At 37.6% G+C, this 27,889-nt stretch overlaps 1 protein-coding gene across 4 annotated transcripts in view; it reads left to right on the forward strand.

The window, feature by feature from the left end:
- The window catches only part of SPOPL (speckle type BTB/POZ protein like), a 63,205-nt gene that overhangs the window by 27,723 nt on the left and 7,593 nt on the right, over window positions 1-27,889 (forward strand). The window contains exons 2-8 of one of the 4 annotated variants that reach the window (XM_084800134.1): window positions 12,701-12,836; window positions 12,997-13,118; window positions 13,376-13,527; window positions 14,535-14,662; window positions 20,341-20,431; window positions 20,596-20,648; window positions 26,357-26,479. In XM_084800134.1, coding sequence (XP_084656260.1) covers window positions 12,759-12,836; window positions 12,997-13,118; window positions 13,376-13,527; window positions 14,535-14,662; window positions 20,341-20,431; window positions 20,596-20,648; window positions 26,357-26,479 — 747 coding nt within the window. In that variant the 5' untranslated portion in view covers window positions 12,701-12,758. Of the gene's footprint in view, window positions 1-12,700; window positions 12,837-12,993; window positions 13,119-13,375; window positions 13,528-14,534; window positions 14,663-16,496; window positions 16,594-20,340; window positions 20,519-20,595; window positions 20,649-26,356; window positions 26,480-27,889 lie in introns of those variants that run through there. The other 3 variants (XM_084800133.1, XM_084800136.1, XM_084800135.1) reach the window with 3 other exon arrangements.

Consider the following 27,889-nt stretch of genomic DNA (forward strand, 5'->3'; position numbering starts at 1 on the left):
CTTGCTCCATATGGCTTTCTTAACTTGCTTTGTTATATAACCCGGGACCACTAGCCCAGGGATAGCACCTCCCACAGTGGCCTGGTCCTTCCCTCCTTAATCAGTAATTTAAAAAATGCCTTACGGATGGATTTTAGGGAAGCATTTTCTCAGCTGAGGGTCTCCCTCCTTTCAGATACTCTAGCTGTGTCAAGTAGCATCAAAATGGTCCACCACACAGACTCTGCTAAGTCAAGCTGATTTTAAACACTGTCTTTCTGGGCATGGTCTTTAGATGTGAAGCATTTTGCTTTATTTATTTTAAGGATTACATAGCTGTAAGAGTAGATGCCAAGGACATCTCACTATGCCCTGTATGTGTGTTGCTATACAAGTAATAACACAACATTTGGGATTGTTTGTTAGAAAGCTTGACACAAATATTACTACATTTCAAATGATGATTTTAAAAAGTAGTGCCCAAAGATCTAGTGGCTCAAATTTATTATTCTACCAGAAGAATGTAGGGTTGTAAGAATATTACTTGTTGAAATTAAGGTAACCATAGTATACAGTTTGCGAATCCTTCTGTTAATTTGTGGTAGAACTGAACAAGACAAGTGCTTTTAAAAATATTTTTATTCTTGAAGCTTTCATAAATGTTTAAAATATACTCTGATTATATCGAATCCTCTAACTTTTCTCAGATGACTCCTATCAAGTCTGCTACCCAATTTCTTGTTCTCTTTAAAATTTTTGATTCTGAGGAATAAGGGGAAAATGGGAGGGAGGGAAGAATGGGAGGATACAAGGGATGGGATAACCTTTGAGATGTAACAAGAATAAATTAATAAAAAAATTTTTTCGTTCTACATTTTAAGTGTCTCCCTCCCCCCTCCCTCCCTCCCTCCCCTAGATATCTCTCTCTCTCTCTCTCTCTCTCTCTCTCTCTCTCTCTCTCTCTCTCTCTCTCTCTCTGTGTGTGTGTGTGTGTGTGTGTGTGTGTGTACATTTGTGCTTTGGTGTACAAGTGGAGGTGAGAGGGTATCTTTTGGAAATCAATTTTCTTTTTCCACCCACTGTCCTGGTCCTAGGGATCAACCTTACACCATCAGGCATGATGGCTTACATGTTGAGAGCCATATCCTCTCCATCCCCTTGATAAACCACTGAGTGTAGTTAGTGGTGCCCATGTACATGTGTGTGCAGGGCCATCATTTGGTCAGTGAGCAGACTATCTGTTGCCAACCCCCCGTGAAAAGTCACTCTTCCTTCACAGTGGCTGTCAATTGCCAGCATAGGGTTTCAGCTAGAAATGAGGCCTCAGGGCCATCCTTCTCTTTTAGTATGGAATTCTGGCTGGTTTGATTTGGTTCACATAACTTTGTGTAAGGGCTGCATTATGTCTAGACAACATTTCACAGCACTTGCTTAGCTTACATTCTTTCTGTCTCCTCTTTTGAATTAGTCCCTGACCCTTGTGGGGATACAAAGCTTGATTGATAGAGGTGTCTTATGTAGTATCGAGCACACTTCTTTTTTTTTTGGTGGGGGGAGTATTCTTTTCATTTTATTGCATGAAGAAGTTACACTAGTTAAAAGCAGACCTGAAATGGTTACATCATACAAGATGTAAGGTTTTTAAACTTGTGCCAAGTGTCAGAACACTTAAGCTTCAGGGAGCCACAAGCACTTAAAACCTTCAGCTGATAGCCCTTAGCCAGGCCAGTCTCTATCAGGAACATGCACACACGATCTTGGTCCATAGTCTTTGACTAGTTATAAATCTCATTTAAGCACTGCCTACTACAAAAAGAAGCTTTTCTGACCAAAGTTGAGTTTAGCACAAATTCATGTACATAAATATAAATATTTAAAAGTCTGGTGTGACAGCATGACCACTTTGCACAACAATAATGAGTGCCTGGCGCTGTGCCCCCACCCCCACCCCATACACACATGCACACTCAAGGGTCTATAGGATGACAGGAGTGTTTAAATGAGATGCCTGACAATCAAATATAGTTTCAGTTTTTAAAATAGGCATACTGGATTATATACTTATTTTCCCCTTGCTTAAAATACATTTTTTAAAGAGAAGTGTCAGTTGTATCAGTCTTTCTGTTATAGAGTGAAGAGAACAAATTACTATGTAACTCCTACTTCTGTTCCTGAACTGCGCCTGGCTGTAGTTTTGTTAGTAGGTTTCTAGGACAGTTCTCTCTGTTAGCTCTAGTCAGCGTTACCCATGTCTGTGATAATAGTCACGTCTTTCCCTACCCCTCATACTTCCAGTCCTTCTGCTAATTTATATAACCAAAGTATTTATATAATGTACTATATTTTCATTATTTTCTGAGTCAGTGCTAAAATATTTAATTCTAGAAATATGTGATTCTGTGCATACTCTGGAAAACAGTTTAATGATCTATAAAATAGCTGTATTCCTATATGTATTAACATTACTCACTGGGAAAATAAATTACAAAGAACAAGTTTTTGTAGATTTTCTCTTAACTCTTCAGTTTTTCATTTTCCCCTAAGACTGTAACTTTTCTTGTTTCTTCATTTTTGAGTTTTTTCATTCTCAATTTTCTTTTTTTACTAGTGCTATAGTTTTCAAAATGAGACATCTACATTATAAAAGTATATTATAAGAGGAGAGGATTAGAAAAAACTTAATTTTGATTTGATTTTTTGAGAACTTTTATACATAAGTATCCTATATTGGCATCATTTCAATCTTTACCTCTCCCCTCCCAACTGCTGCCCCTTCATTCAAATGTAGGACCTCCCTTTTATGTCTTACTATTACACACATGCACACAGTCAAAATACACATGCACACATATGCATAAGCAGGCGCGTATGCGCACGCGCGCGCGCACACACACACACACACACACACACACACACACACACACGAGTCCAGTCAGTGTTACTCATATATACATATGTATAGGGATGGCCACTTGGAATTGTTTAACCCACCAGGGTCTTTGCCTGGGTAAGAGCAAGAGTAATGACCAGCATACTAGTTTACATTTGGATTGTTAGCAATGTAGTTGCCTGAATAAGGCTAGCTTGATGATACCAGTTAACATGTTGGTGTGGATGGGGGGAATTACACAAGGCCCATCTCTAGATAAAGATCTACATGCAGGCAGTGAGGGGCTGGTGAGAGAGGGAGAGTCAGTTTTATCAGATTAGTTTAAAATTTTATTTTACTAAGTGTGTACTGCTTTATATAGAGAGACTAATTTCAGTGTGTGTGTGTGTGTGTGTGTGTGTGTGTGTGTGTGTGTTATAGAAAAAAGTTAGGGTGCATCAGGTTTAGAGTATCATAGAGTTGAGTGAACTATTTGTAGTTGGAAACTGTTCTTTGACACTCAGTTGTAAATAAATTTGACTATGGGAGTCCAACCTAATTTTTTTTTCAGAAAATCATAACAATACTTACTATTTATATTAATAGCATTTAGATTTCAGTATTGATTTTTTTCTTAATTTTTTAGGTAACATGATGAATTTTTTTAGCATTTTCTTTTATTAAAAAAAAATAGAACTGTGAAGTATCATCAGAAGTGTCTGTGTGTTCTCTCTTTTCTCAGTGACCATCTCTGAAATACAATGAGGCCTGACTAGAGCCTTGTACCTCCTTTATTTCCTCACAATATTATATATAATCACTGTTATTCCTGTTTTCACTCTGGGTTTGTTGCTAAATATGATTTCCAATAGCTCATTATTTCCTCTATTTGGTTTTATTGTCTTGAAAAAATAATCTTTTATCTATTATTTTCTAATTATGATGAGTTGTAACCAAGTCAAACATAAATTGAATTAGTCTTTAATAATCTCCATTTATGAACACCTTTTCAAAACAGTTTATTCTTATTTATTCAGATATTTTTGTGCTAAAACTTATATTTATTTCTCCATCTTTTTGGATAGAGTCTCTATGTAGCCCTGGCTGGCCTGGAACATGCTAGATAGACCAGGATGACCTCAGACTCACAGAGATCCACCTGTTTCTGCCTACTTTATAAGAAAATTTAAGTCTACCATTCTGTCTACTGAATTGGTTTTAGGTTACTTGTTTCTGTTTTTCTCCTACTTTACTTTTCTTTTTTTTGGGGGGGGGGTTCTTCCCAAATGAATGTTAGCCTTACTATTCTGCTCATATTTTGGTTTATTTTTTTGAGATTGTAATATATTGTTTCCTTATTTTCGTTTTTCTTTCTTAGTCCTCTCATGTAGCCCCTTGTTGTCTTTCAGGCTCATGGCTCCTTTTCTTAAATGTTGTTACATGTGTATAACATTGTACACACACACACACACACACACACACAAAAACCTGCTCAGTCCATATAACATTACTTGTGTAAATTGTATGTATATGTTTTTAGGACTGACCATTTGGTATTTGGTTTACTTCTCCCTGGACAAGACTATTTTCCTTAATTGCTCATAGTTCTTTGACCAGAGTTGAGGCCTCAAGTGCTTTCATTCTTCCATGTTAGCATGCTTATTGCTGCCATCTTTATTCACGCCATCTTTAGGCAGCTGTGTTGGTAAGAGTTCACGGCTGTAGCTTCTTTGACATTTACAAGAGAGCCGATCTCACAGCAAACTTCCTGTTTCTCTGGCTCTTCTAATCTTTCTTTCTTCGAAAATGATCTCAGGTGTAGTTGTGTTGTAGGTGCTGTTGGCTAGGACTAGCTTCTGTAGCTCTTCATTTATGGCGTATGGTTTTTTGTAATAGTCTCTAGATCTATTCCAAAGAAGTTTCATTGATGAGAGGTGAGAGCTACACTTATCTGTGGGTCTAAGGATAAATATTGAGGGGGTAACGCTGGTTTAGTGAATTGGTGGCTGTAGTTTCTCCGCTCTGGTCGGCTTATATTTTAAGATGCAGAACAACTTTGCATAGTAATGGTGTCAGGCTGTTACTGTTTTTCTCTCAGGTTGTACAGGTCTGTTTCCACAGCAATGCTCTTCTGAGTAGAAATGCTATGTACGCTTTAAATGTAAGATGTGTGTGTGTGTGTGTGTGTGTGTGTGTGTGTGTGTGTGTGTGTGTGTGTGTGCTTCCCTTGAGGAATTATATTAATACCTTGGATTTTGATATTTCTTTGATAACTTGTTTATATTAACTATCTTGAATATCTCAAAATTTCTCTTTTTCCACCCGTGAAAAAGTCACTGGACCCCCTCCTTCAAAGGGGTCATGACCCACAGATTAAGAACTGCTGTTCTAGTTCTGCCTCTAATGCTGTGTCCTTTTAATTGTTCCACACTCCGTCTAGTTTGTGTTGCTCATATATTCTTGGATGTGTTTGCTTTTACTGGAGTGTGGATCCCTTACCTGAGGCAACACTCTCAAAGAAAACTGACCAAAGCTGGGCCTGGCTGGCACATGCCTTTAATCTCAGTACTACTTAAGGAGACAGAGGCAGGGGGATCTCTGTGAGTTCAAAGAAGCTGGTCTACAAAGCAAGACAATGAGAGCCAAGGCTACACAGAGAAACCCTGTTTCAAAAAACAAAAAAAGAAAAAGATATTAAAGTTATTTTCATTGTACTTTATGACATAACAGTTTGCTACTGTTATGAATCATAATGTAACTATCTCTATTTTTTTGATGATTGTAGGTGACCCCTGTGAAAGGGGTCCTTGGACCCACAGGTTGACAGCCACTGGTATGGGGATTTAATTCTATGAAGTCTTCTCTTGGGCTTGTTGTGATGACTTAGTCTCAGAGATTGTAGTTTGTCATGGTTTCATTTTTGTTCAAGTCTAGGGATTTTAAATTGCTCCTTCATTTCTGTCTTCAATTCTCATTCAATAGGAGCATTGTTTATTGTAGTATATTGTTTATTTCTATGAATGTGTATAATTTCTGTCATTTGTATTATTGTTGATATCCAGTGTTACTCCACTGTGATCAGATAGAATGCAAAATGTTATTTCACTTTCCTATGATTGTTAAGACTTGCTTTGAGCCCTCATATGTGGTTGGTTTTGGATAAAGTTCCATGGGTTGCATATGTCTTTGTTAGTGTTTGGGAGGAATGTTCTATAGATATCTATTAGGTCCATTTCATTCATAACGTCACTAAAACTAAAAGCTGTTTGTTTCTCTTTTTTCCTAGAAGAATTCTCTATTCATGAAAGTGGAGTATCGGAATTATTCACTATCACTGTATTGGAGTCAGTCTATATCCAATAGTGTTTCTTGTGTGGAATTTGGTGCCCCTGTGTTTGGTGCCTGTATGTTTAGAATTTTACCATCATGTTGGTGCATTTTCCCTTTAATAAGGGAAGTGTTCTTCCTTGTCTTTCCTGACCAGTTTTGGTTTGAAGCTATGTTTCTTTGGTTTTTTGTTCTGTTTGCTTGGGATGCCTTTTCCCGTCTTCTTATCCTCAGTCGTATTGATGGTGAGGTGTGTTTCTTGGAGGTAGCAAAAAGATGGATTTATAATCCAATCTGAATCTGTGACTTCATTGAGGAATTTAGACTGCTAGTATTCAGAGTTATCTGAACAATATGCGTTTAGTGTTAATTCTTATTAATTTTTTGCTTTTGTGTGTATATAGGATTTTTGTTTATTTGCTTTTGGGGTTTGTTTTGGTTTTTGTTGTTTTTTGCTTTTTTGGGGGAGGGGTTCTTTTGATAACTTGTCTTGGTACTGATTTATTTGTTTTCTTGTTGTTTTTGTTGTGGTTCCATATGAGTTCTTGGGGTTTTTGTTTTGTTTGTTTTCTCTTTGGGTCCTACTATTCCCACCAGTATCCTCTGTGGATCATTCTTAGTAGTTAAAATACCTTTAGTCTGTTTTTATTATGGAAATTTTTTATATGTCATTCAGTGTTTTTGCTTGGTATGGTAATCTGTTTACAATTGTAATCTTTTGAAAGTTGGAATATATCTTTCCAGGCTATTGAATGATTATTAATATTTAATATGAGTTATTACTTTAGTAAAATCAGTGGTTACTTTTTAGCCAGCTTCATGCTCAAATAACCACAGAGAGACTAGGATCTATTTAATTAGCCTAGAGCACAGTTCTGTACAAATTACTCTATCCTAAATCTCCATGCAAGTGTAGTTTCCTCCCATTCAGATTTCCCACATTATACTTCCTTTTAAATCACCCCCTAGGCCCAGTTCGTTTCCCCTGTTGTTTCCCAGTCTTCTCGTCCCTTCTCTTTCTCCACCCCTCACTCACCAGGATGTCCTACCTTATTCTTTGTTATTGCTCACTGCTGAGTAGTTGGTTTTAATTGGCAATATAGAGAACAGACGGTGGCATGTTTACTCCAACGTGAAACGGGGAATATTTAGAATAAACATCACAATGCAGTGTCTGGATTGAAACCAGACAGTGGGCTGCAAAAAACAGCATTTGAATGAGCAAGAGTAAATTATATACAGTCCACAAGAACATGATGCCAACACCAGGCCCTTTTTGTTTTTAAATTTTTCTGTCAAATATCATATTGGCCTGCCTTTGTATAGGACTTGGCATTTCTCATTTGTAGCCTTCAGCACCCTTCTGTATTATATTCCTGTTTTGGGTTGACCTCCTTATTTCATTCATTTCTTTCTGAGTATTCTTTGACTTGTTTAACCATAGTTACAATCATTCCTTTGAATTCTGCATCTGGGAGCTTTTCCATGTTATTTTTAAAATGCCTTTTTTGTTTGGTTGGTTTTTGAGAGAGTTTCTCTGTATAGATCTGGCTGTCCTGGAACTTGGCTTTGAACTCAGAGATCCACCTATCTTTGCCTTCCAAGTGCTGGGATGAAAGGCATGCAACTCCGCAGCCGGGCTTCCATGTGTCCCTGGTGGTCTAGTGGCTAGGATTTGGTGCTTTCCATGCTATTTTTAATAGGGGCCATTATTATGAGAATTTTACTTTTTGGGTGAGATGTTAATTTGGTATTTCATGTTTTCATTTCTATGCTAGATTTGTGCATTTGTAGTTGGTTGAATTTTTCTTTCTGTTTTGTTCGGATCCCCTTTTTTCAGCATGGGTGGTTACAGTGTTTAGGAGGAGGCCAATTCATAGCAGGGTTGGGATGTCTGTGTTCCCTGTCCTTTGACCACTGTAGCCGTCAGTGATGTGGTCAGGTTGCTTGGAACATGATGTGTACCTTGGCCTCAGTTTCAAGGCTGGATAAGGCAACCGAAGATCTCAGGCAGCTGTCAGGGCTTTGTTAAGTTGTGAAGGGAGAGAGATGACTGGGTTTCCCAGCCATGCGCCATGCTGGAGGGTGCTTTGTGGGGAGCAGACTGAGCACTGGGACATCCTGAAGGGAGAGCGAGACTAGGAAGTGGTGATGTCCCCAGTAAGCTATTATGGGGCTTAGGGATGGCCTGAGTAGAAGAAGGCTGGTGAAAGAGAATGCATGTGGCATACATGTGTCTTTATGACAGATGGGCAAGCTGAGTATCCTTGGTGCAGAGTGGTCTATTATTGGCCCAGTGGGCACACCTTTCCTGGCAGGTTGGCATTGTAGCATGCAAGATTCACACCTGAGTTATACCCCTAGTGGCTTTTCCCTCAGCTGTCTGAAGGGAATAACTAGCACCATAAAAACTATCCAGTAGGAGGGACCTTCCAGCTTAGTTGCAGCTTGATTTGTGTAATTCCTGCCTCCAGAGTATCTGGTGTCTACATTCAACAATAGGGTCTAACCTTGTAGGTGTGATGGACAAGCAAGAGCAGTGACAATAGCCTGTATTGTTTTGGGACCTTTGAGGTCATCCTGGTCAAGGTGTTTTATGCCTGCCACTGGGATTTTTATTTAGTAACCCATTGTTCTTAGGGCCAGACAACATTCTGCCTGTGGTAGGTATCTCCATTCTAAGTTATTAGTTGATTATATTTTAACTAGCCTAAAAAGTAGTATGGCTTCTTCCTAAGTCACTGGTCTTAGTTCCTTTCCCTTCTTACCCTCTCTGTCCTCCATCCTCTCACTCTCCTGTTGAAATAATAATATCCCCAGGATGTCTTCTCTGCTTTCATATTACATATGTTCTGTCCCACTCCCAACCACCATAGGAACCTTTTTCCTTTATCAGTGATCCTTTTCTAATGTTCTGTCCTCTACAGATATTCCGTTATACCTCCCGAGTCTGAAATTTTCAAAATATTATCCATGTCTGAAAGAACATGTAGCATTTGTCTTCTGGCCTGAGTTACCCCACTCAGTATATCTTCCAATTTCACCCATCTTCCAGAAAAATTTAGTTTTCTTTACAGCTAAATAAAATTTATATTTAGCACAATGATAGTATCCATTCCCTAGGTGTTGTGACTAGAACACCAAGGAGCATGGATGTGCAAATATCTCTGTGTTCAAACAGTCTTTGAGTATATCCCTAGGAATGCTATACCTGGGTTATAATTAGTTTTATTTTTAGTTTTTTGAGGAAAATCCAGACTGATTTCCGTAGTGGCTGTACTAGTTCTTATCCCCACTCATAGTTTATAAGTGTTTTTCTCCCTCTCTCCATCATACCAGGCTAGCATCTAGTGTCCCCACCATGGTAACCATTTTGAAAAGAATGAGATTAATTCTAGAACAGAATGAGCCCGGGCCAGGTCTCTCCCCTGCCACAGGTGGGGAGGGACGAGCTCCAGTGGCACAGGTAAGAGAAGGGTGAGAAGACCTTCCAACCAGTATTTGACAAACATTTCAAAAGTACACATTAGAGAAAAGAGAGCACCTCAAACACACAAAGCATTTTATTTTCTCTGAGGGATGGCTAAAGATGTTCATCAAGTCAAAGTGCTTGCTGGCTGTTTATATTTCTTCATTTGAAGTGGTTTAGCTCCATAGCCAATTCTTTCTTCACAATATTTTTTATTTAGTTAGCTCTTTGTAGATTCAAGACATCCACTCTCTGTCCACTATGTAGCTAGGAAAGATTTTTCTGTATTTTTGTAGCAGCTTCTTCAATTAATTTATAGTTTCTTTGGATGTACAAAAGCTACTTAGTTTCATGATGTCCCATGTATTCACTATTGATTTTATTTCTTGAGTGACATGAGTCCTGTTCAAAAGTACTTAGATTTTGACATGTATAATCTACTTTTTGTTGTAATAGTATCAGTTTCTTGTCTGAGCTTAAAAGCTTTGACCCTTTTATAATTTATGTATTTATTTTGGCAGGATAAGAAATGGTGATCAGGTTTCATTCTTGTACAGGTAGATAACTTTGGTTTTCTAGCAGCATTCGTTTGAGGTGCTCTCTTTTCTCTAATGTGTACTTTTGAAATGTTTGTCAAATACCAGTTGGAAGGTCTTCTCACCCTTCTCTTACCTGTGCCTCTGGACCTTGTCCCTCCCCACCTGTGGCAGGAGAGAGACCTGGCCCCGGCGTATGTGCTTGGGAGAGAGGACCTGCACCTCTCCTAGGCAGCACAGTAGAGCTGGCCTTGAGTGTGTTGCTTTGGATGAGCCAGTCCCAAGGGCACGGGAGCAAGAGAGCTGAATCTGTCCACTTGTCGGTGGCAGGGGCAGGAGAGTTCACCCTGTAGGTGTGAGTGTGGGAGAGCCGGCCTGCTCACCAGCTCAGCCACCTCTCACACCCAGATGTAGGGCTTTAACTTGGCCCGCCCCCACATCTGCACCGTCAGTGTACTACAGGAGTGCAGGAAGGGGCCAGTGATACAGATCCAAAATTATGGGCTCTCCATGACTCAGGGCAACAACAGGATATCTGAGAGGAGCCCCAGTGAGGTTCCAGTACTGACGGTGCAGCCGAAGCCAGAGGCCTCCTACTGACCAAGACTCGTTGCAGTGAACATCTGCAGGCAAAGCAGTGTGGACAACAGTTTACTCTGTGTGTCACACTGTAACTCAACTACTAGAGTTTCCATGATAAGATTTTTTCCTACATTGGGGGAGGGGTTGGAAGGTGGGGTGTGGGACCAAGGATTGGGGGAGATGAGGAGGATTAGGGTACATAATGTGAAATTCAGAAAGAATAAAGTTTAAAACAGTCAGGTGGTTGTAGTTGCATAGGAGAGCTTTACTATATTGCAGTATATTTTCCATCCCTGGTGACTGTATTCTTCTCTTCAGTGCTCTCACCTTCCGCCCCCTCCTCCTGGTCGCCTCTCCTTCCCCAGTGTTCTTCCCTCCTGCTCTGTGAGCACCAGCGCCAACTCCTCCCTACTTCTTCCTCTTCGTTCTGTTTTCTTTATTTTTGTTTTGAGACAGGCGGGTAGAGTTTTTTGTGTAGAAATGGCTGACCTCCTATCTCCAGCGATCCTCCTGGGGTGTGCCGTGTAGACCAGGCTGTGTGTCTGTGGCCCTCCTGGGGTTTGCCGTGTAGACCAGGCTGTGTGTCTCTGACCCTCCTGGAGTTTGCCGTGTAGACCAGGCTGTGTGTCTCTGACCCTCCTGGAGTTTGCCGTGTAGACCAGGCTGTGTGTCTGTGGCCCTCCTGGGGTTTGCCGTGTAGACCAGGCTGTGTGTCTCTGACCCTCCTGGAGTTTGCCGTGTAGACCAGGCTGTGTGTCTCTGACCCTCCTGGGGTTTGCCGTGTAGACCAGGCTGTGTGTCTCTGACCCTCCTGGGGTTTGCCGTGTAGACCAGGCTGTGTGTCTCTGACCCTCCTGGGGTTTGCCGTGTAGACCAGGCTGTGTGTCTGTGGCCCTCCTGGGGTTTGCCTCAGGCTGAGGTCAGGTCTGCACAGGGATTCCTGCCTCCTGCTTCTCCTCTCTATTGCAGAGTTGTAAAGTGCCTCTTCACTCACGGTTTTCTATGCTTGCTTATCTTTATAACCCTGTTTCTTGCTCAGTCTGTCAGGTGGCTTACGTCCATCTTCATTATCTTATCTTATGCTATTGTTTTATAGCTTTAGGGAAAATATTTTTTCATTGAAGGATTTGTCATCTTCTCCCAAATCTTTCCCTGTATAGGATTTATGTCAGTTCTTAAATCAGCCTGCTCCTACAAGTGTCCATACAATGTATTCAACAAAATCAACAGTAGGAGGGAAGGAGAACGGAAGGCAGAGCACTGCCTAGAAGAGCATGGTCACCAGTAGTGAAAAATATCCCTGTCGTCTAGTAAAGCTCTCCGTGGAACTACAACCAACTGAGGTTTTTTTTTTGACAGATTTCAAAAGTACACATTGGAGAAAGGAGAGCATCTCAAATAAATGTTGTTCAACAACATCTTGATAGATTATTATTTGTGCAGCCAAATTGGTTGGGATACCATTTAGTACATCTGTGAAGCAAACACTATGACACAAATAACAGCCCCATGACACAGCCTGGTTGTCTGAATTATCTCTGGGCTATTGTGGAAATCTCTTTCTGGTGAGAGCTGGGGTCTGGCAGGGGAGAGCACATAGTTACAGTGGTGTCTGCTCGTGTCTCTTTGTGTTTCAAGGAGTGATGGAGAAAACGAATCAGACATTGATGTCAGTCAGGCTTCTGTGATACGTTACACTGGATATTTTTGATATTTTGAAAAACATTTTTATGTAAATATTAAGCTTGTTTAGATTTCAGATATTTTAGTGGACATATGTTTATGGTTTCATTTACTAAAAATTTGTAAAATTATATGAATACTTTATGTATTCTTTCAAAATCTTAACTTGAATACTAATTTCCCTCAACTTTAAATATATTCTGTCTCCTGATATTCTCAAAGGTTGATCAGTGAATTTAATTTCTTTTTTTATAGTTAAACTATTCAAGTTTGTGGAATATTTTATGAATCTTAAGACCGTAATAAGGTGGTGATGTCTCGGGAACCTACTCCACCCCTGCCTGGAGATATGTCTACTAGTCCTGTTGCAGAAAGCTGGTGTTACACACAGGTACATGCCACTTAAAACGCATTTGCTGCTGATAATAAGTATTATTGTAAAATTGTAAAACATTGTGACATTATCACTAGAAGAATTAGAACACATATGTGATTTGTGACAAGCTAAGAGATTAAGTCATGGTGCTAGAAGTGGCTTTCTGATCTCTCAGGTTAAAGTTGTGAAATTTTCCTACATGTGGACTATTAATAACTTCAGCTTTTGTCGAGAAGAAATGGGGGAAGTGTTAAAGAGCTCAACATTTTCATCTGGCCCAAGTGATAAAATGAAATGGTAAGCATTATTATTATTTTTTTGGTATATTGTTTGTCACTTTGTATTTATTGTTATTGTTGGCCCTATGGTTATTAGTATAATTTTACATTAAATTAGTAGTTAATTCCTACTAAAATAGAGAAATATTAAAAAACAATGGGGTTATTAGACAAGTGCTGTTGTGATACTAATTTGTAGGTGATTTCAGTATTTCCTATCCTTTTTGTTTATGTCATATACGAAATTCCTCTAAGTGACCTGTTGTTTTATTTTAGGTGCCTGAGGGTAAACCCAAAGGGATTAGATGATGAAAGTAAAGACTACTTGTCCTTGTATTTGCTTTTAGTCAGCTGCCCAAAAAGTGAGGTTCGAGCTAAATTCAAATTCTCCCTCCTGAATGCTAAAAGGGAAGAAACAAAGGCAATGGGTAAGTGATTAGCAAACTGGATGAAGAAGTCTCTTTATTTACATACTGGGATTATTTTCCTCCCTCAAATATCCTTAGTCCAAAACGTTTCTCTTTAGCCATTATTTGATTTTACATTTTACATTCGAGCTAAAGTTGGTCCTAAGTTTTCGCTTCCATAAACATGTAGAAGTACTTTAAATAATATTAAATTGTAATTGCTTTGTGTCCTAAAGTGACATTTCACTTTTCACCTGGAATATTAGTTGCTGCTAAATCAGGGTTCCAATGACACCAAGAAAAGTTCTCCTTTCCCATGGCTTTTTGCTGGACACAAAACAAAAGAGACAGAATGGTCTCATGTTTTGTCACTAGAATTTTCTCTTTTTTCTTTTGTTTTTTAACAGTAAGCTAACACTAAATGAAATAAAATTATTATTATTATTTTTTTTTGGTAGCCAGAACCTTTTAACCCTACCCCAGATTCTTTAGTTTAGTGCTTCATAAGAGAACAATGTTAGCGAATAGTTACAGTGTGTTTAATAGTGTACCAGCCAATGAACTGCCGCGCTGAGTTGTAAATACTCTTAAGAAATGAGTCAAAGAAACCAGTCACTTCATTACACATATCATTTCTAATATTTACATTTCCATGTTATATAATTATATCAATAATAATATATAATATAGAAGAAATATTTTCTTTTGAGAGAGAGAGAGAGAATGTGTGTGTGTGGGTGTGTGTGTGTGTGTGTGTGTGTGTGTGTGTGTGTGTGTGTGTGTAAAAGGGCGGAATGAGAATGTGTGCACGTGTGTCTGTGTTTCTGTGTGTCCTCTAGGGCATGACTGAGAGCGACAATGGAGTGGTTTGACTCTCATGTCTTCAGATGCCTTGTTTACATACATGGCTAATACATCAGAGTAAATATTCTAGCTATTTTTTGTATTTTTGTATTTGTATATTTCTTTACTATTAAGAAAAAAATTATTTTGATACTTATTTTATTTAAACCTCTGTTTTCCACCAGAAAGCCAAAGAGCTTATCGATTTGTACAGGGAAAGGACTGGGGATTTAAAAAATTCATTAGAAGGGACTTTTTGCTTGATGAAGTTAACGGTCTCTTACCAGATGACAAGCTTACATTGTTCTGTGAGGTGAGTGTGTTTCTGTTCACAGTGAGATCGATAGTTGATTTGGTACTGTGGCAAAAGTATGGACTAGGTTAATACTGAGTATATGCTTAAAGTTAATGTGACTCATATATTTTATAAGGTTTCTTTTGCAGAAGCATCCAACAGTTGACTAAATTTAATCTTACAAATCAATGTGCTGCTCCATACTTTTTTGTATCTCTAGTTGTTTGCATAGTTATACCTTCCATGGACTAAGTTCTTACTTTAAAAACTGGACATGTATACCTTTGCTGTGCTCATTTAATGTCTTCTTCATTCTGAGTAACTTTGACATAAATAGCCAGTTTTTTAAAGATTAATCTGATGTAGCTTTATTACTCAGAGTTTATCAGTTTGAATAAGAAAGCATATGGAAAACATTGGGAAGGCTTTTGCTCCTTGGAGCTCTTGGATTAGCATAGTCTGATTGGTGCTCATATTCTGAGAAACAACTCGGACTTTAATGAAACACTTATATATTTAAGCAAATGTATATGATTAATTAATATTCATAAAAGCATTCTATTTTGAAAAGTTTATGAGTGTTTCCCTTATCAGGAATTTACTCTTACAACTTGTGTTGAGTTTAGGTTTGGGTTTGCTTCTGTCATTTTATCTTTGTGTAGTTTTTTTCATAGAAAATCATGAGATTCGATTTTTGTAGTAAACCCAGGGTTATATTGTTTCCAGTACAATTATATTGATATGCTTAAAGTAGCTGAAGTGTCAGTGTATTTTGGCAACTTAATGTGAACAGAAGAATATAATAACTTATTTATGGACTAAATTAGCATTAGTCTCTATAGTCAGTGTATAAAAAGTTTGAAGATTGCCACCTCTGTGTCATTGTTTTGTGTCATATTGATGTATTGTAATTAAGATACAACTACAGAGAGTTACTTTCATAAATGAACTGTATAAATCACTTGTTATAGATATAATTATTTGGTTGTTTTCTCATGACTTCAAGGGAAAAACCCTGAAGCATTTGCTTGTAATAAGCAGTTATTTAAATAGTATTTTAAATAGAGGTTATATTGTTTAAGTTTCTGCTGTTAATGTGAACTCTTCCAGAATTTTAGAATTTACCTTTATTCAAAAATGCTTCTTTTTTTTTTTCAGTGTAATCTTAGGGTTTAGTGGTCCCTAAAGTTTATTTAGCAATCTATTAAAACTCAAAAGCAGGGTGGTGGTTGTGCACACCTTTAATCCCAGCACTCGGGAGGCAGAGGCAGGTGGATCGCTGTGAGTTCGAGGACAGCCTGGTCTACAAAGCGAGTCCTGGACAGCCAAAGCTACAAAGAGAGAAACCCTGTCTCGAAACCGCTCCCCGCCAAATAAATAAATAAATAAATAAATAACTCAAACAAAGAAACAAAGAGCTAGCCTGATAGCTTTGACTACTGATTGACCCTTTTACAGGAGGTGCTCCCTGTTACAGGACTGAAACTGAAGCAGTGTTTCTTAATAGATATTTTCCTGGGTCTTTGTACTGGAACCTAGACAATTAATAAATTCAGAATTAAGGCTGAAATTAATTTTAGAATTATTCAAGTATGCGTTTTTGAAGTTTATCTGGTGTCTGTATGCTAAATGACACATGCTAGTGACCCATAGAATGTATTATGATATATGTTTTTAAGTTGATAATGATCAGATCCCATTTTCAGATCTGGAGATGTACTTTTCACTAGCCCAGACATGATCTCTTGGACACTCTCTTTAGTATAGGTGAGCAAAAATCACCTTTAAACAGCATTCTTTGTGCCCTCTGTCATTCCTTCCACTCCTCTCATGGATACCCTTCCTTCTACAGCATCTCCAACACTGCTTGCAGAAGAGGAGGAAGCATTGCACTGCCCTCCCTAAAGAACTGGCCCCTCCCCCTCCACTGCAAGTGGTGCTGTAGACAGGTAAGGCCGCTGGGTGCTACCCTTTTTGTGCAAGACATAGCTTAGTCTTGCATTCTATGTAGTGGCTCAAGTGGCAAGAGTTAGATGAAAATTTCCAACAGTATAAACAACTCTGCTTCCTTTCTCCAAAGTGATGCACAAACAAGAGATGAGAATAAGTTGGAGAAATAGAATACATTTTAGAGTCATTCATCTTTTGAAACCTTAAAATTTTTAAAATTTTCTTGATAGTCTATTGATCTCTGGCATCCCTTGATAAACAGAAAAAAATAGCCAAAATATATGAGAAGCTTCTCGTAAAGCTAAACGCACTCTTTCTTAAGGGTATATATTTAAAAAACATTTTCCATTAGATAAGGTTTTTTTAAAAGTCCGTTTAAAACATTTATGATAATGAGTGGAAGATAGGTTTATTTTGTGAACTCTTAGCTCTAAGAAATGAAAAGTTGACTACTCTGTTGCTGTCACCATATCCTGTAGAGCGGTCTCTTGAAGGCCCCAAGCTCTCATTATCTGCCTTTTCTAGGTGATGTGTAAAACTGGACTTCTAAAAGTTTCTGCCTTTGTAGTGGGGATAGAGGCAAGTGGTTGATGAGAATGACAACATTGTAATACTGTTTGGTTTTAGAAACACCTCCCTTTTAGGGTAGTTTTCGAGGGTTCAGGTTTTTTAAAGTTAGAAACAGTAGTACTGTCTTCAGTCCCACAGAAGAGAGTAACTAGATTTGTGAGCTAGATGCGCATCATTACGTTACACCTCAAATGGGCATCTTCATTTTAAGCTATGTTCTTAGGGTGAGCAAGTATAAAAAGAATTGGCTTATATGTTAAGCAGAGAATCTCAGCCTTCTTCCTGAATTTTCTCTCTAGGTTCCATAAAATTGTTCATTACCTGTTCTCAATATTTTTTATCATTTCAAATTACAGATACCAAAACAATGAGAACCCGTCACTTCTCAACATTAATTAGGTCATTAATTTCCATCTGAATTGAAAGGTGTGGTTGCTTTGAAAGCACTAGATTGGTATGGCAGGAATACAAGTTTTTTAATTGCTTATACAGAATAGAGTTGTGCATCACTCGCATGATGATAACGTTTTGTTATTCCTGTATTGATTGACTGTTGAAATGTTTTCTGCCAAGATTTATATATGTATGTATATAAATATGGGGGCCCACACATGCCTAATGGCCAGAACACAGGCATAAAAAATCCAAATGTGTTGGCATGCACTTGTAATCCCAGCACTTCTATGGCACATGAGAGACTGAGACAGGAGAATCAGAAAGTTGTGGCCTAACTACAAATAACATGATGACGACAAGTCAGACTCAACCTCAGAAACAAGGCAGAGGGAAAGGACTGACTCCTCAGAGTGCTTCTCCAACGTCTGCATCGATAGTATGACACGTGCACACACACACACACACACACACACACACACACACACGTACACACACACACACACACACACACACACACGTACACACACACACACAGATTATCATGAATTAGAGGCAATATATAGAATTTAAGAAATCTTTTCCTCAATCAAATGTTACCATATTTTCTAACTACTATATAATTTATACAGGTAATTAAACAGATCCAGCTCTCTATCTTAAAATTTCAAGAGTAATGCTTAATGTAAGCAATTAAATATATTGTATTCTTAAAAAAAATGGATGCTAAATAAATCCTGAGTGCTTATTTATATCAGCACATTCTACTTATGTGTCATTGACTTCTAATATATAATAAAATTAGGGCATCAAATGAAGATCAGGGGAGCAATATTTTCTCTTTGAATCAAATTTTTAGATAATTTGAATGATAGAAGTCTTAAGATAGAACTTTATTAGTGTCTTTGTGTATATAATATCCTTGCTCCTGTATATAGAAAACCATTTCATAAGATTGTTGTAATAAATACTGTTGTTCACTATTGTTAAAGGTAATAGTATGTCAATCATATTATAAGATAATTTTACATATTAAAGATAGTACGTAGTACGAAGAGCTAAGGAAGCTAGAAATACATGAAGAACATTTCTGATACGTTGGTGGGGTTTATATTTCTTAATTTCCCTCATCTGGATACCGCTTTGAGCTGCCTATAAGATGGGTAAATGGATCTAAGACCTGGATGCCACACATAGTTGCAGTTAAGGCCTTAGCCAGCTTTTCCTTACAAGTGACCACCAGTTTATCAAATACGTGTTCTACATACTAGTACGTCAAGTCTCTACCCTTTATACAGGGTCATGCGATTGCGTGTCAGTGGTTTGCTGCAGCTCATTTGTTGGGCATACTCACTCTCCACCTGATTGGTTGTGCTACATGGTTCCTGCTGAGTTGTGTTGTGTTCTTGAGACAGGGCCCTTGTTGAACCTGGCGCTTCCTCCTCTGGCTGGCTGGCCGGCCAGCGACCACCCGGATCCTCCTCTCTCTCTCTGCCTGTCTAGCATTAAGATTACACTTAACATTTTTACTTTTCTTACATGGGTCCTGGAAGTTCAATTCAGGTCCTCACGTTTGCCCAGAAGGCAGTTTACCAACCAAGCCATCTTCCCAGCCCAGTGTGTGCTCCGAAGTTATATTCTCAAGAAATGAATTCAGTTGTCTATTGCTTTGTAGCATATATTCCCAGTATATAGCACTCAAAAGCATAACTGACATAGTTCATGTATTTTAATTCTTAAAAACTGTTCATTTGTTCCTAACCGTTTGCTCTCTTAGTTGAAGTAGTTGTTGTTTGTTGTTCTTCATCGTAATTTGAAATTTCCAACATAATATCATGCAGGGCTTTCTTGTAAATATAGTATGAGGTATACCGTGATCTTTAATGAAGGATCTACATAAAAGCAAGGTCACAGATATCCCAGTTTTTACTTAGTATTTCACAAATAAATAAAGTATATGCAAATGAACTAAAGTAAATTTGTATTGAACTCTTGACTTTCCATAAATACTGTGAACAGTGGGAATTCTTATTTTTAAAATTTTTGTGGGAATTTTTTACTTAAATGTTTAAATCAGCTTTCGCAGATATTTAAGTCTTGGTGTTGAAATGTAGAGATAGTAAAGTTTCCAATTTCCCTTTTATATTTATTTTATTTTATTATGTGTGTGGGTGTTTTGCATCTGTGTCTCTGCACCAGTGGATTGTCTGGTGCTCAGAGAGGCCAGAAAAGGGTATTGGGTCCCATGGAGTTAGAAATGGTTGAGAGTTGCCATGTCAGTTCTGGAAATCAAACCTGAGTCCTCTGGAAAGGAAGGCCGTGCTCTTAACTCCTGGGCCATTGCTCCCGCCCCAAGTTTCTAATTTTTATATGATGCCTTTGAAAAGTATAAAAGTTGTATGTATAACAAAAATGAAATGTTAATAGGTGTGAAATATAAGTGAAAAACAACAACAACAATCCCACAAAATGTCAGCTTAAAAAATCTGATGACAATACTGTGCAGTTTGTAGTAAGAAATAATTTTGTAATTGTAATAATTGAGCTTTCTAGCCATTTATTTATATACAGTATCACAACTGAGGAAGATGTAGGATATTTCTAAATTTCCCTATGCTATTTCTCTAACTTACTAAATTTGTTTTGAGGATACTAGGATTTGAGGGTACTAGGGACTAGAATTAACCAGGATATCTTATATTTTAAAAAATTAAAGGTGTATGTAATAGCTGGTTATTGATAATGCTGTATGAAAATGTCTTCCTTGTCGTTTTCTTTATTAGGTGAGTGTAGTCCAAGACTCAGTAAATGTATCAGGACATACTAATGCAAACACTTTGAAGGTGCCAGAATGTCGACTGGCAGAAGATTTAGGTAATCTCTGGGAAAACACAAGATTTACAGATTGCTGCTTTTTTGTGGGAGGAAAAGAATTCAAAGCTCATAAGTCTGTGCTTGCAGGTACTTTCTCCTTTGGATAACTTAACATTTTAAACATAAATTTGTGCACTAAGTAATGATGCTTATTCTTGTTATAGCTCGATCTCCAGTTTTTAATGCAATGTTTGAACATGAAATGGAATACACAAAGGTAAATGTTGTTAAAAGGCTTAATATTATTTAACTTGTATACATGTATAATAATAGAAAGCACATATTAAAATACCTGTTTTTGTTCTCAAGTTATAACAGAAGAACGTTAGAAACTGGGGAAAATGTATTCTCTAATAAAACAGTAGACACCCCTCAATGTGAATGCTCACTGAACTTTTGAAGTCACAGCTGTTTGATGTTGTCATTGCTAGAGCACTTGCGTAGCATGCAGAAAGCCTTGAGCTTTTCCCCAGTGACAGGCCAGGAAGGGAGAGAACCACAATGGCACTATTGCTAAGGAACCTCTGGCTTCTAGGGTATAATTTACTCACCCATGTAAGCTAGCTATATTAATTTTTTAAATTATACTTTTAATAAATTAACTTATAAAAGATTCAATAATAAGCTTTGAGGAACTTTTTTTTTAATGTCATTGCTTTTTGACTATCCCTCCCTGTACCGTCCCTTGTGTTCCCTGACTAAGTAATCGTTTCCATCCTAGTGTTTCCGCCTTCTACTTTGATAGCACATGTCTTGTATTTCTGTCTCCCTCCAGTAAGGCCTGTGTTTTGTTCCACTTCCATGTTTTTACAGGTTAAACAGCATAGTAGAAGAATTCAAAGCTAGTATCCTGAGAAAGACCTTAGGGAAATTTTTCTGTCCAAGGCCTGATTATTTCACTTAATATATGTTATTTTCCAGATCAATTTGTTTACCTGAAAAATTCATAATTTCATTTTGTGTTTTGCACCTGTATAAAATTCTAAAGTGCATTGTCTGCTCATCAGTTGATGGACATCATGTTGCTTACATTGCCTGGCTATTTTAAATAGCATAATAATAAACATAAATGGCTACAAAAATATATTTATTTCTTTAGATATATTCCCAAGAGTGCTATAACTGTGGTATATGGCAGACCAGCTTTGTTTTGTTCTGTTTTTATAAAGAAATATCCACACACATTTTCATAATGGTTTTCAGTCTGTACTCCTACCAGAGGTGAATAAAGGGTTCCTTTTTCCCATATCCTCAACATATTGTCTTCTGGTTCTTTTTTTTTTTTTTTTTTTTTTTTTTTTTTATAGCAGCCATTTTGAGTGGGATAAGATAGCATTTCAAAGGAGTTTTTATTAGGTCTTCCTAGTGGCTGAGAACATTGAGTACTGCTTTTATTAGTCATTTATATAGCTTTTAAGAACGCTGCTCTAAAGCATGACCCATATTGTCTTGTTTGTTTTCTTGATTTTGTTTTTTCTTTAATTTTGTATGTTCTAAATATGAATCCTCTATCAAATGCATAGCTGATAAAGATTTCCTCCACTTCTGTAGATTTTGTCTTCCTTTGGTAGTTTTCTTGTTGGTATTATTTCTTGAGTTACCAGAGACTTCTTTACGAAGTTCTTTCTTGCATCTGTGTATTATGTCTTTTCTGCATTTTCATCTGGGCATTTCAGAAGGTCACACTTTATGTTGAGATCCTTGATCCACGGGAAGTGTGTGTTGTCTTGTATGCTTCCTGCGCCCTCTTTCCCCTTCTCCCGCTGTGTCTTCCTGCTCCCTTTCCTCTCTTGCTCCCTCATTCCCTCCCCGTTTTCCCTCCCAGCAAGCAGGGTTAGAAAGCAGAATCTAGTTATGGTCTTCTGCATGTAGCCATCCAGTTTGCCAACATCACTTATTAAGGGTGCCTATTCCAGTACTTTAGTGGAGTGTACGTTATGCTCTCGTGGGTTTCTGAGTGCTGTTGTTATCTGTTAAGATGCCTTCTTTGTCTTCTCTAATTTATGAATTTAGGACTAATTCAATCTTGTTTATATTTTCAAAGTACCAACTCACTGTTTTATTTATTCTTTGTATTGTATTTCATTCTATTTTTATTAACTTATAACGAATTGGGTTTTATTATGGCATTTTTTAAACAACATTTTTGTTGATTCTCTCCCCCTCCCTCCTTTCCTGTGCATCCTGTCTCTCGTGCGCCATCTTACTCCTCGGTAGCCTTCTTCACACTCAGATGTGTCATGGGACCTTCCCCAGCTTGTCACTAGTTCTTATTCTTCTTTGATGCTGTCCTTTCTAGCTCTGTAGTCAACAGCTCTTCTCAAAACCTATGTGCTTATATATAAACATGGGAAGGTAGAACCTCACGGGAGAGGGAAACATGTCGTTCCTTTTTCCTTTTGAGGTTGGGTTATTGCACTTAAAATATTTTATAGTTCTGTCCATTTTCCTGTTATAATTTCCTTTTCATAACAGATGAGTAAAGATATATACTACATAATTATTGTCTATTATTCTATTGATGGATATCTAAGCTGATCCCATTTCTTAGCTGTTATAAATAGCATAACAATAAACGTAGATGTGCACATATGTCAGTAGTAAGGCAGAGAGTCCTTTAGGTATGTGCTCAGGAGTGCTTTAGCTGAGTCACATGATACGTATGTGTTTAGTTTTCTGAGAAACCTCCACTCTGACTTTTGAAATAGTTGTACTAGCTTACACTTCCCCTGGCTCTGTTACCAGTCTTGCCAGCATTTGTTGTCATTTTTTCTTGATAATAACTGTTCCAATTAGGGTGGTAAAGACTCTTGAAATGGTTTTGATGTCCATCTCCCTGGTATTTCTGACATTCCCTGAGAATGTTAAACAGTTTATCTCTTAAGATCTGTCTGTTCATCTTGTCAGACCGTTTATTGATTGGAAGGTTCGTAGTTTAACTTTTGCAGCCCTGTTGACATTATAGGCATCGTGCTATGCCTGAGGTGTAGCTTGAAGTAGTTCTCCGCAGTCATGAACTGTGTGTTTGCTTTGCTAATAGATTCCCCTGCTGTTTAGAAAATTTGAAGTTTTATGTGGTGCTATTTATTAATTCCTTGGATTATGTTCTGTGCTATTAGAGTGTTGTTAAGAAATTTCTTGCCTCTATAAACTATTTCAGATATTCAGATTATTCTGTTACTCTCTAGCAGTTTAGCATTTCAGGTTTTAAACTAAGCTATTTGATCTTTATTGAGTCAGTATTCATGTGGTGTGAGAGATGTTGATCTATAATATCTACTTTTGCCAACACCATTTGGTGAATGTGCTGTCTTTTCAACACTGTGTTCTTAATAACTGTCAAAAATTAGCTGGACTTTAACAATATTTAGGTTTCTTTCAGAGTCATTTATCCTATTCCACTAATTTACATGTATGTTTTCTGTGTGTGCCAGTCTGTTTTTTGTCACAATGTACCTAATTTTAGGTCAAATGTTGTGATATCTCCAGTATTATCCTTTCTGGTAAATAATATTTGGTTATGTATGGTCATTCTTGTTATTAAGTATTTTTAATTTTATGAATAATGGCATTGCAAATTCATGATAATTACATTGAACCTATAGATTACTTTTGCCATTTGGAAATTTGGCCCTTTTCACAATATTGACTATCAGATAGGAACATGGAATGATTCCCCATTGTATAATTTTAAAATAAGTTTTCTGTATCCTAAAGCCAAGTTGTATGTGTCTTTCACAACCGTGTTGAGTTTATTCATAGGCACTTTATTTCTGGGAAATTTTTTGGAATGAGGTGTTTTCCTGGTTTCTTCTCCTCCAGTTCATTGTTAGTACCTGCAGTCTCCTGGCCCGTGACGGCTCATCCATCTCTCCAGCCCTTTGTCTGTCTGTCTGTCCGTGTGCTGATTTTACATCCTGCAGCTTATCATGGTTACTACGTCGGAGAGCTTTCTTCTAATAGAATCTCCATAGGGTCACTTAAGTAAGGAAGCATACCATATGGACAGGGATGCTCTCATTTTCCCTTTCCTATTTTTATCTGTCTCACTAGCTAGGTCACAGGTGAGAACCCAGTGTGACTGAGTTGTACTGACATAATATTAAAAACAACCCCTTACGGCTTACTGCGGTATTCATAGATCAGCGCATCATTCCGCCATCATCAGGGAAGCTACTTGTAGTAGCTGGCAGTTAATTCAGAGGCGTTCAGCTGGTCAACATGGAGAGGATAAGACACTGCAAAGTCCTCAGCTGAAAGCACCACACTCCTCCTTTCAAATCTCAGGGATCTTCATGGAAGAGGTGATGGAAAGATACATAAAACAGATACACACAATCACACAGAACAGCAGGCAGACACCACTCAAACACAGAGACACACATAGCTCATATAATGGACAGACAAACACAGATACAGACACAGATTCACAAGACAGCCTTCAGGCAGGCACAGAGTAAGACTCATACGACAGGCAGGGCAGAAGGCGGAGGGAGCATGAAGTAGAGATACTTTAAACTTGTACTGCTCTCGGCTAAAGACTCCCAGCAGAACGTGATTTTATTTCTTTCCTTAATGTGATACTTACGCATTATTGCTTACTAGGAGCCACTCGCATATCTGTGTAATCCACACAGGCTTGGATGTGCATTCGCTCTTCCTCTCTCTTTTCCTCTCCCTCTCTGCCTTCTCTCGAGCACGCCGCCTACCCTGATGCCTCGTGTGAGTGTGTGTGTGTGTGTGTGTGTGTGTGTGTGTGTGAGAGAGAGAGAGAGAGAGAGAGAGAGAGAGAGAGAGAGAGTGTGTGTGTGTGAGAGAGAGAGAGAGAGAGAGAGAGAGAGAGAGAGAGAGAGAGAGTGTGTGAGGTCTGTTTGAAATAAGGAGCATGCGTGAATTTATTTATTTATTTGTCTAGCTGGCCTTTCTATTAGAGAATATGGGGTATTTAAACTACCTAACGGGTTGATATTAATCTGTGCTTTTAACTCCAGGAATACACATTCTATGAAACTGAGTGCACCAGAGAGTTTGCTGCCCATGTTTAGGATGGAAATATCATCTTAGATTTGGAATAGTGTTTTTTAACATTTCCTACGATTAATTTAGTGTTTAGTTGGAGGACTATTCTATGTATCTGTTAGGCCTATGGGATCTTTTAAAGCAATTTTATTCCATGTTTCTCTGTTTTTGTCTGGGTGATCTGTCTGATGGTAAGAGTGACACATCAGGTTCATAGTGACTTCACAAAGTGACCCAAGATGGTGTCTAAGGTGTCAACACTTTCTGCTTCCTTTATCTTAGAAGAGAGTTGGATATAAGGCCGCAGAAGTATAAGAGCAACCGGTCTTGTTTGAATTAGAGTATGTCTCAAGTAACACAGAAGGACTAGTCAGTAATGTCACAGGGCATTTTGCAAAAGCAAGTACTCTCTGCTCATGAGCGCGCCTCACAAGTACTCTCAGCCTCTTCTCTCACGTTGGAACTGTGACTAGCGCTTACAGTTACAGGGCTTAGGTGTTGTATTAGGTACTCAGGGAAAGTCAGGGACTTTCTTCTGAAACTGTGTTCAGAAACTGACACAGATGTATTTTATTTGGACTCTTTTAATTATGAAAAAATGAGAATCTTAACACATGGTAATACTCATCAACATGGTCTCACTATCTACTTACTTTCTGGCTGTATCCCCTAAACCATAATGCATAGTCTGATTTAAGTTTAATATAAGGATTTATTGCCTCTTACACAGTGTATGCTTTTGCTTTTAGCATTGCCTATGCTGTAGTTTGAATGGTTAACTTAGCTACAGATTTACATAACCTCAATTTTAAAATAGTTTGAAATGTTTTTTTATTACCTCAAAAATTCATGTGGACTCACATATATGCACCTGTTCCTAATTTTTTGTGTTGTTTTCAATAATAGAACCGAGTGGAAATAAATGATTTAGACCCTGAGGTTTTTAAAGAAATGATGAGATTTGTTTACACAGGAAAAGCACCAAATCTTGATAAAATGGCTGACAACTTGTTGGCAGCTGCAGACAAAGTAAGTAGTATGGCTTGGAAAGGAACAAAACAAAACAAAGATAGAACTTGCCACTTGTAGAAAGCTTTCATACATAAAAAAAAAACAAAACTACAAATAACTTTTGACATAATAACTAAATTTGCACTATTTGTTAGATAGCTTGGAGAGTTTTTAAAAATAGCATAAAATAGAATAGTATGATAATAAAATTGTGTAAAATATCAACATGATAGGAACCTGGATTTACTCTCATGGAAGATTAAACTGTAAACTTAATAATTTCTAGGACAAATACAACGTAAAGCTGTATGTAAAACGTATTGGAACTTGCAGCTGTTGTTAGTATTAAGGTACTATGCATAACTTTTGTGTTTCTCCTTGAAAACAACATGCTTTATATTATTCTCTTTATAGATTTATTTTAATATACCATAGAAGGGAAATTTAATCATTTTGTAATGTACTGTAAATATGTTCTGTCTTTTTGAACACAGAAAAACTACAGAAATTAAAGTTAGAGAAGTTTTAAATCCTGTGGTTCTCAATATTAAACATATATTCGTGGTAGATATACTTCGGAATTTTGTATTCAGTAAAGAACATTTTACCCTCAGCTAAAAGAAATGTTACTCCTAAGAGTAGATAATGTTTAAATAGATAATTCTCAAATAAAACCAATAAAATTCACCAAACAAAGATGTCCAGTATCCTTAAAGAAATAGAGACGTACCTCCACATACCTATTATAATGACTAAAATTACAAAGACTGTATAATATGTAAGACTTGTCAAACATCTGGAAGCTTTAGGATTCTCAGTGCTGATAGGAGTATGGAATGGTACAACCACTTTAGAAAATTAACAGTTCATTTTGAATATAAATATACACATGCTATGTACTCCATTGAGCTTACTTTTAGACTTTAATCCCCTGAATCCCCAAAACATAATACATAGTCTCATTTAAGATTTATATAAGCATTTATAAGTATAATAGCTAAGAATTGGCAACTAGTACAAATACTCACCAACTGGTGAATATATGTATGTGTTTATATTTAGCTGCAAAAATATAGTTGGTTATTAACATTTATGTAGTTTTCATTGGCCATTCTTTAAGATTGAGTATTGGCAAAGAAAATATAGTGTGTGGTAAATGCCGAGTTTGAAGTACTAGAAAAGAAAATGAGTTGTTACCGTAGGTAGCTGACATGCACATGCGTATGTGTATTTATTACACACATTGATAAGTATGTAGAAGGAGAGAGGGAGGAGGAAAGAGGAGCTAATATTTAATGGCTTACCACCCAGTAGTGAGACGAGGCTGAACGCTAAGCAGAGATGTTCATGCTTCTGAAAATAGTTGCACTGAGTAGGGGTGCTAGGTAAGTACACACTGTGTAATTCATCTGTAAAGATAACTTCAGA

Source organism: Acomys minous, assembly GCF_964271855.1.
Source record: "Acomys minous genome assembly, chromosome: 10".
Classification (NCBI taxonomy): domain Eukaryota; kingdom Metazoa; phylum Chordata; class Mammalia; order Rodentia; family Muridae; genus Acomys; species Acomys minous.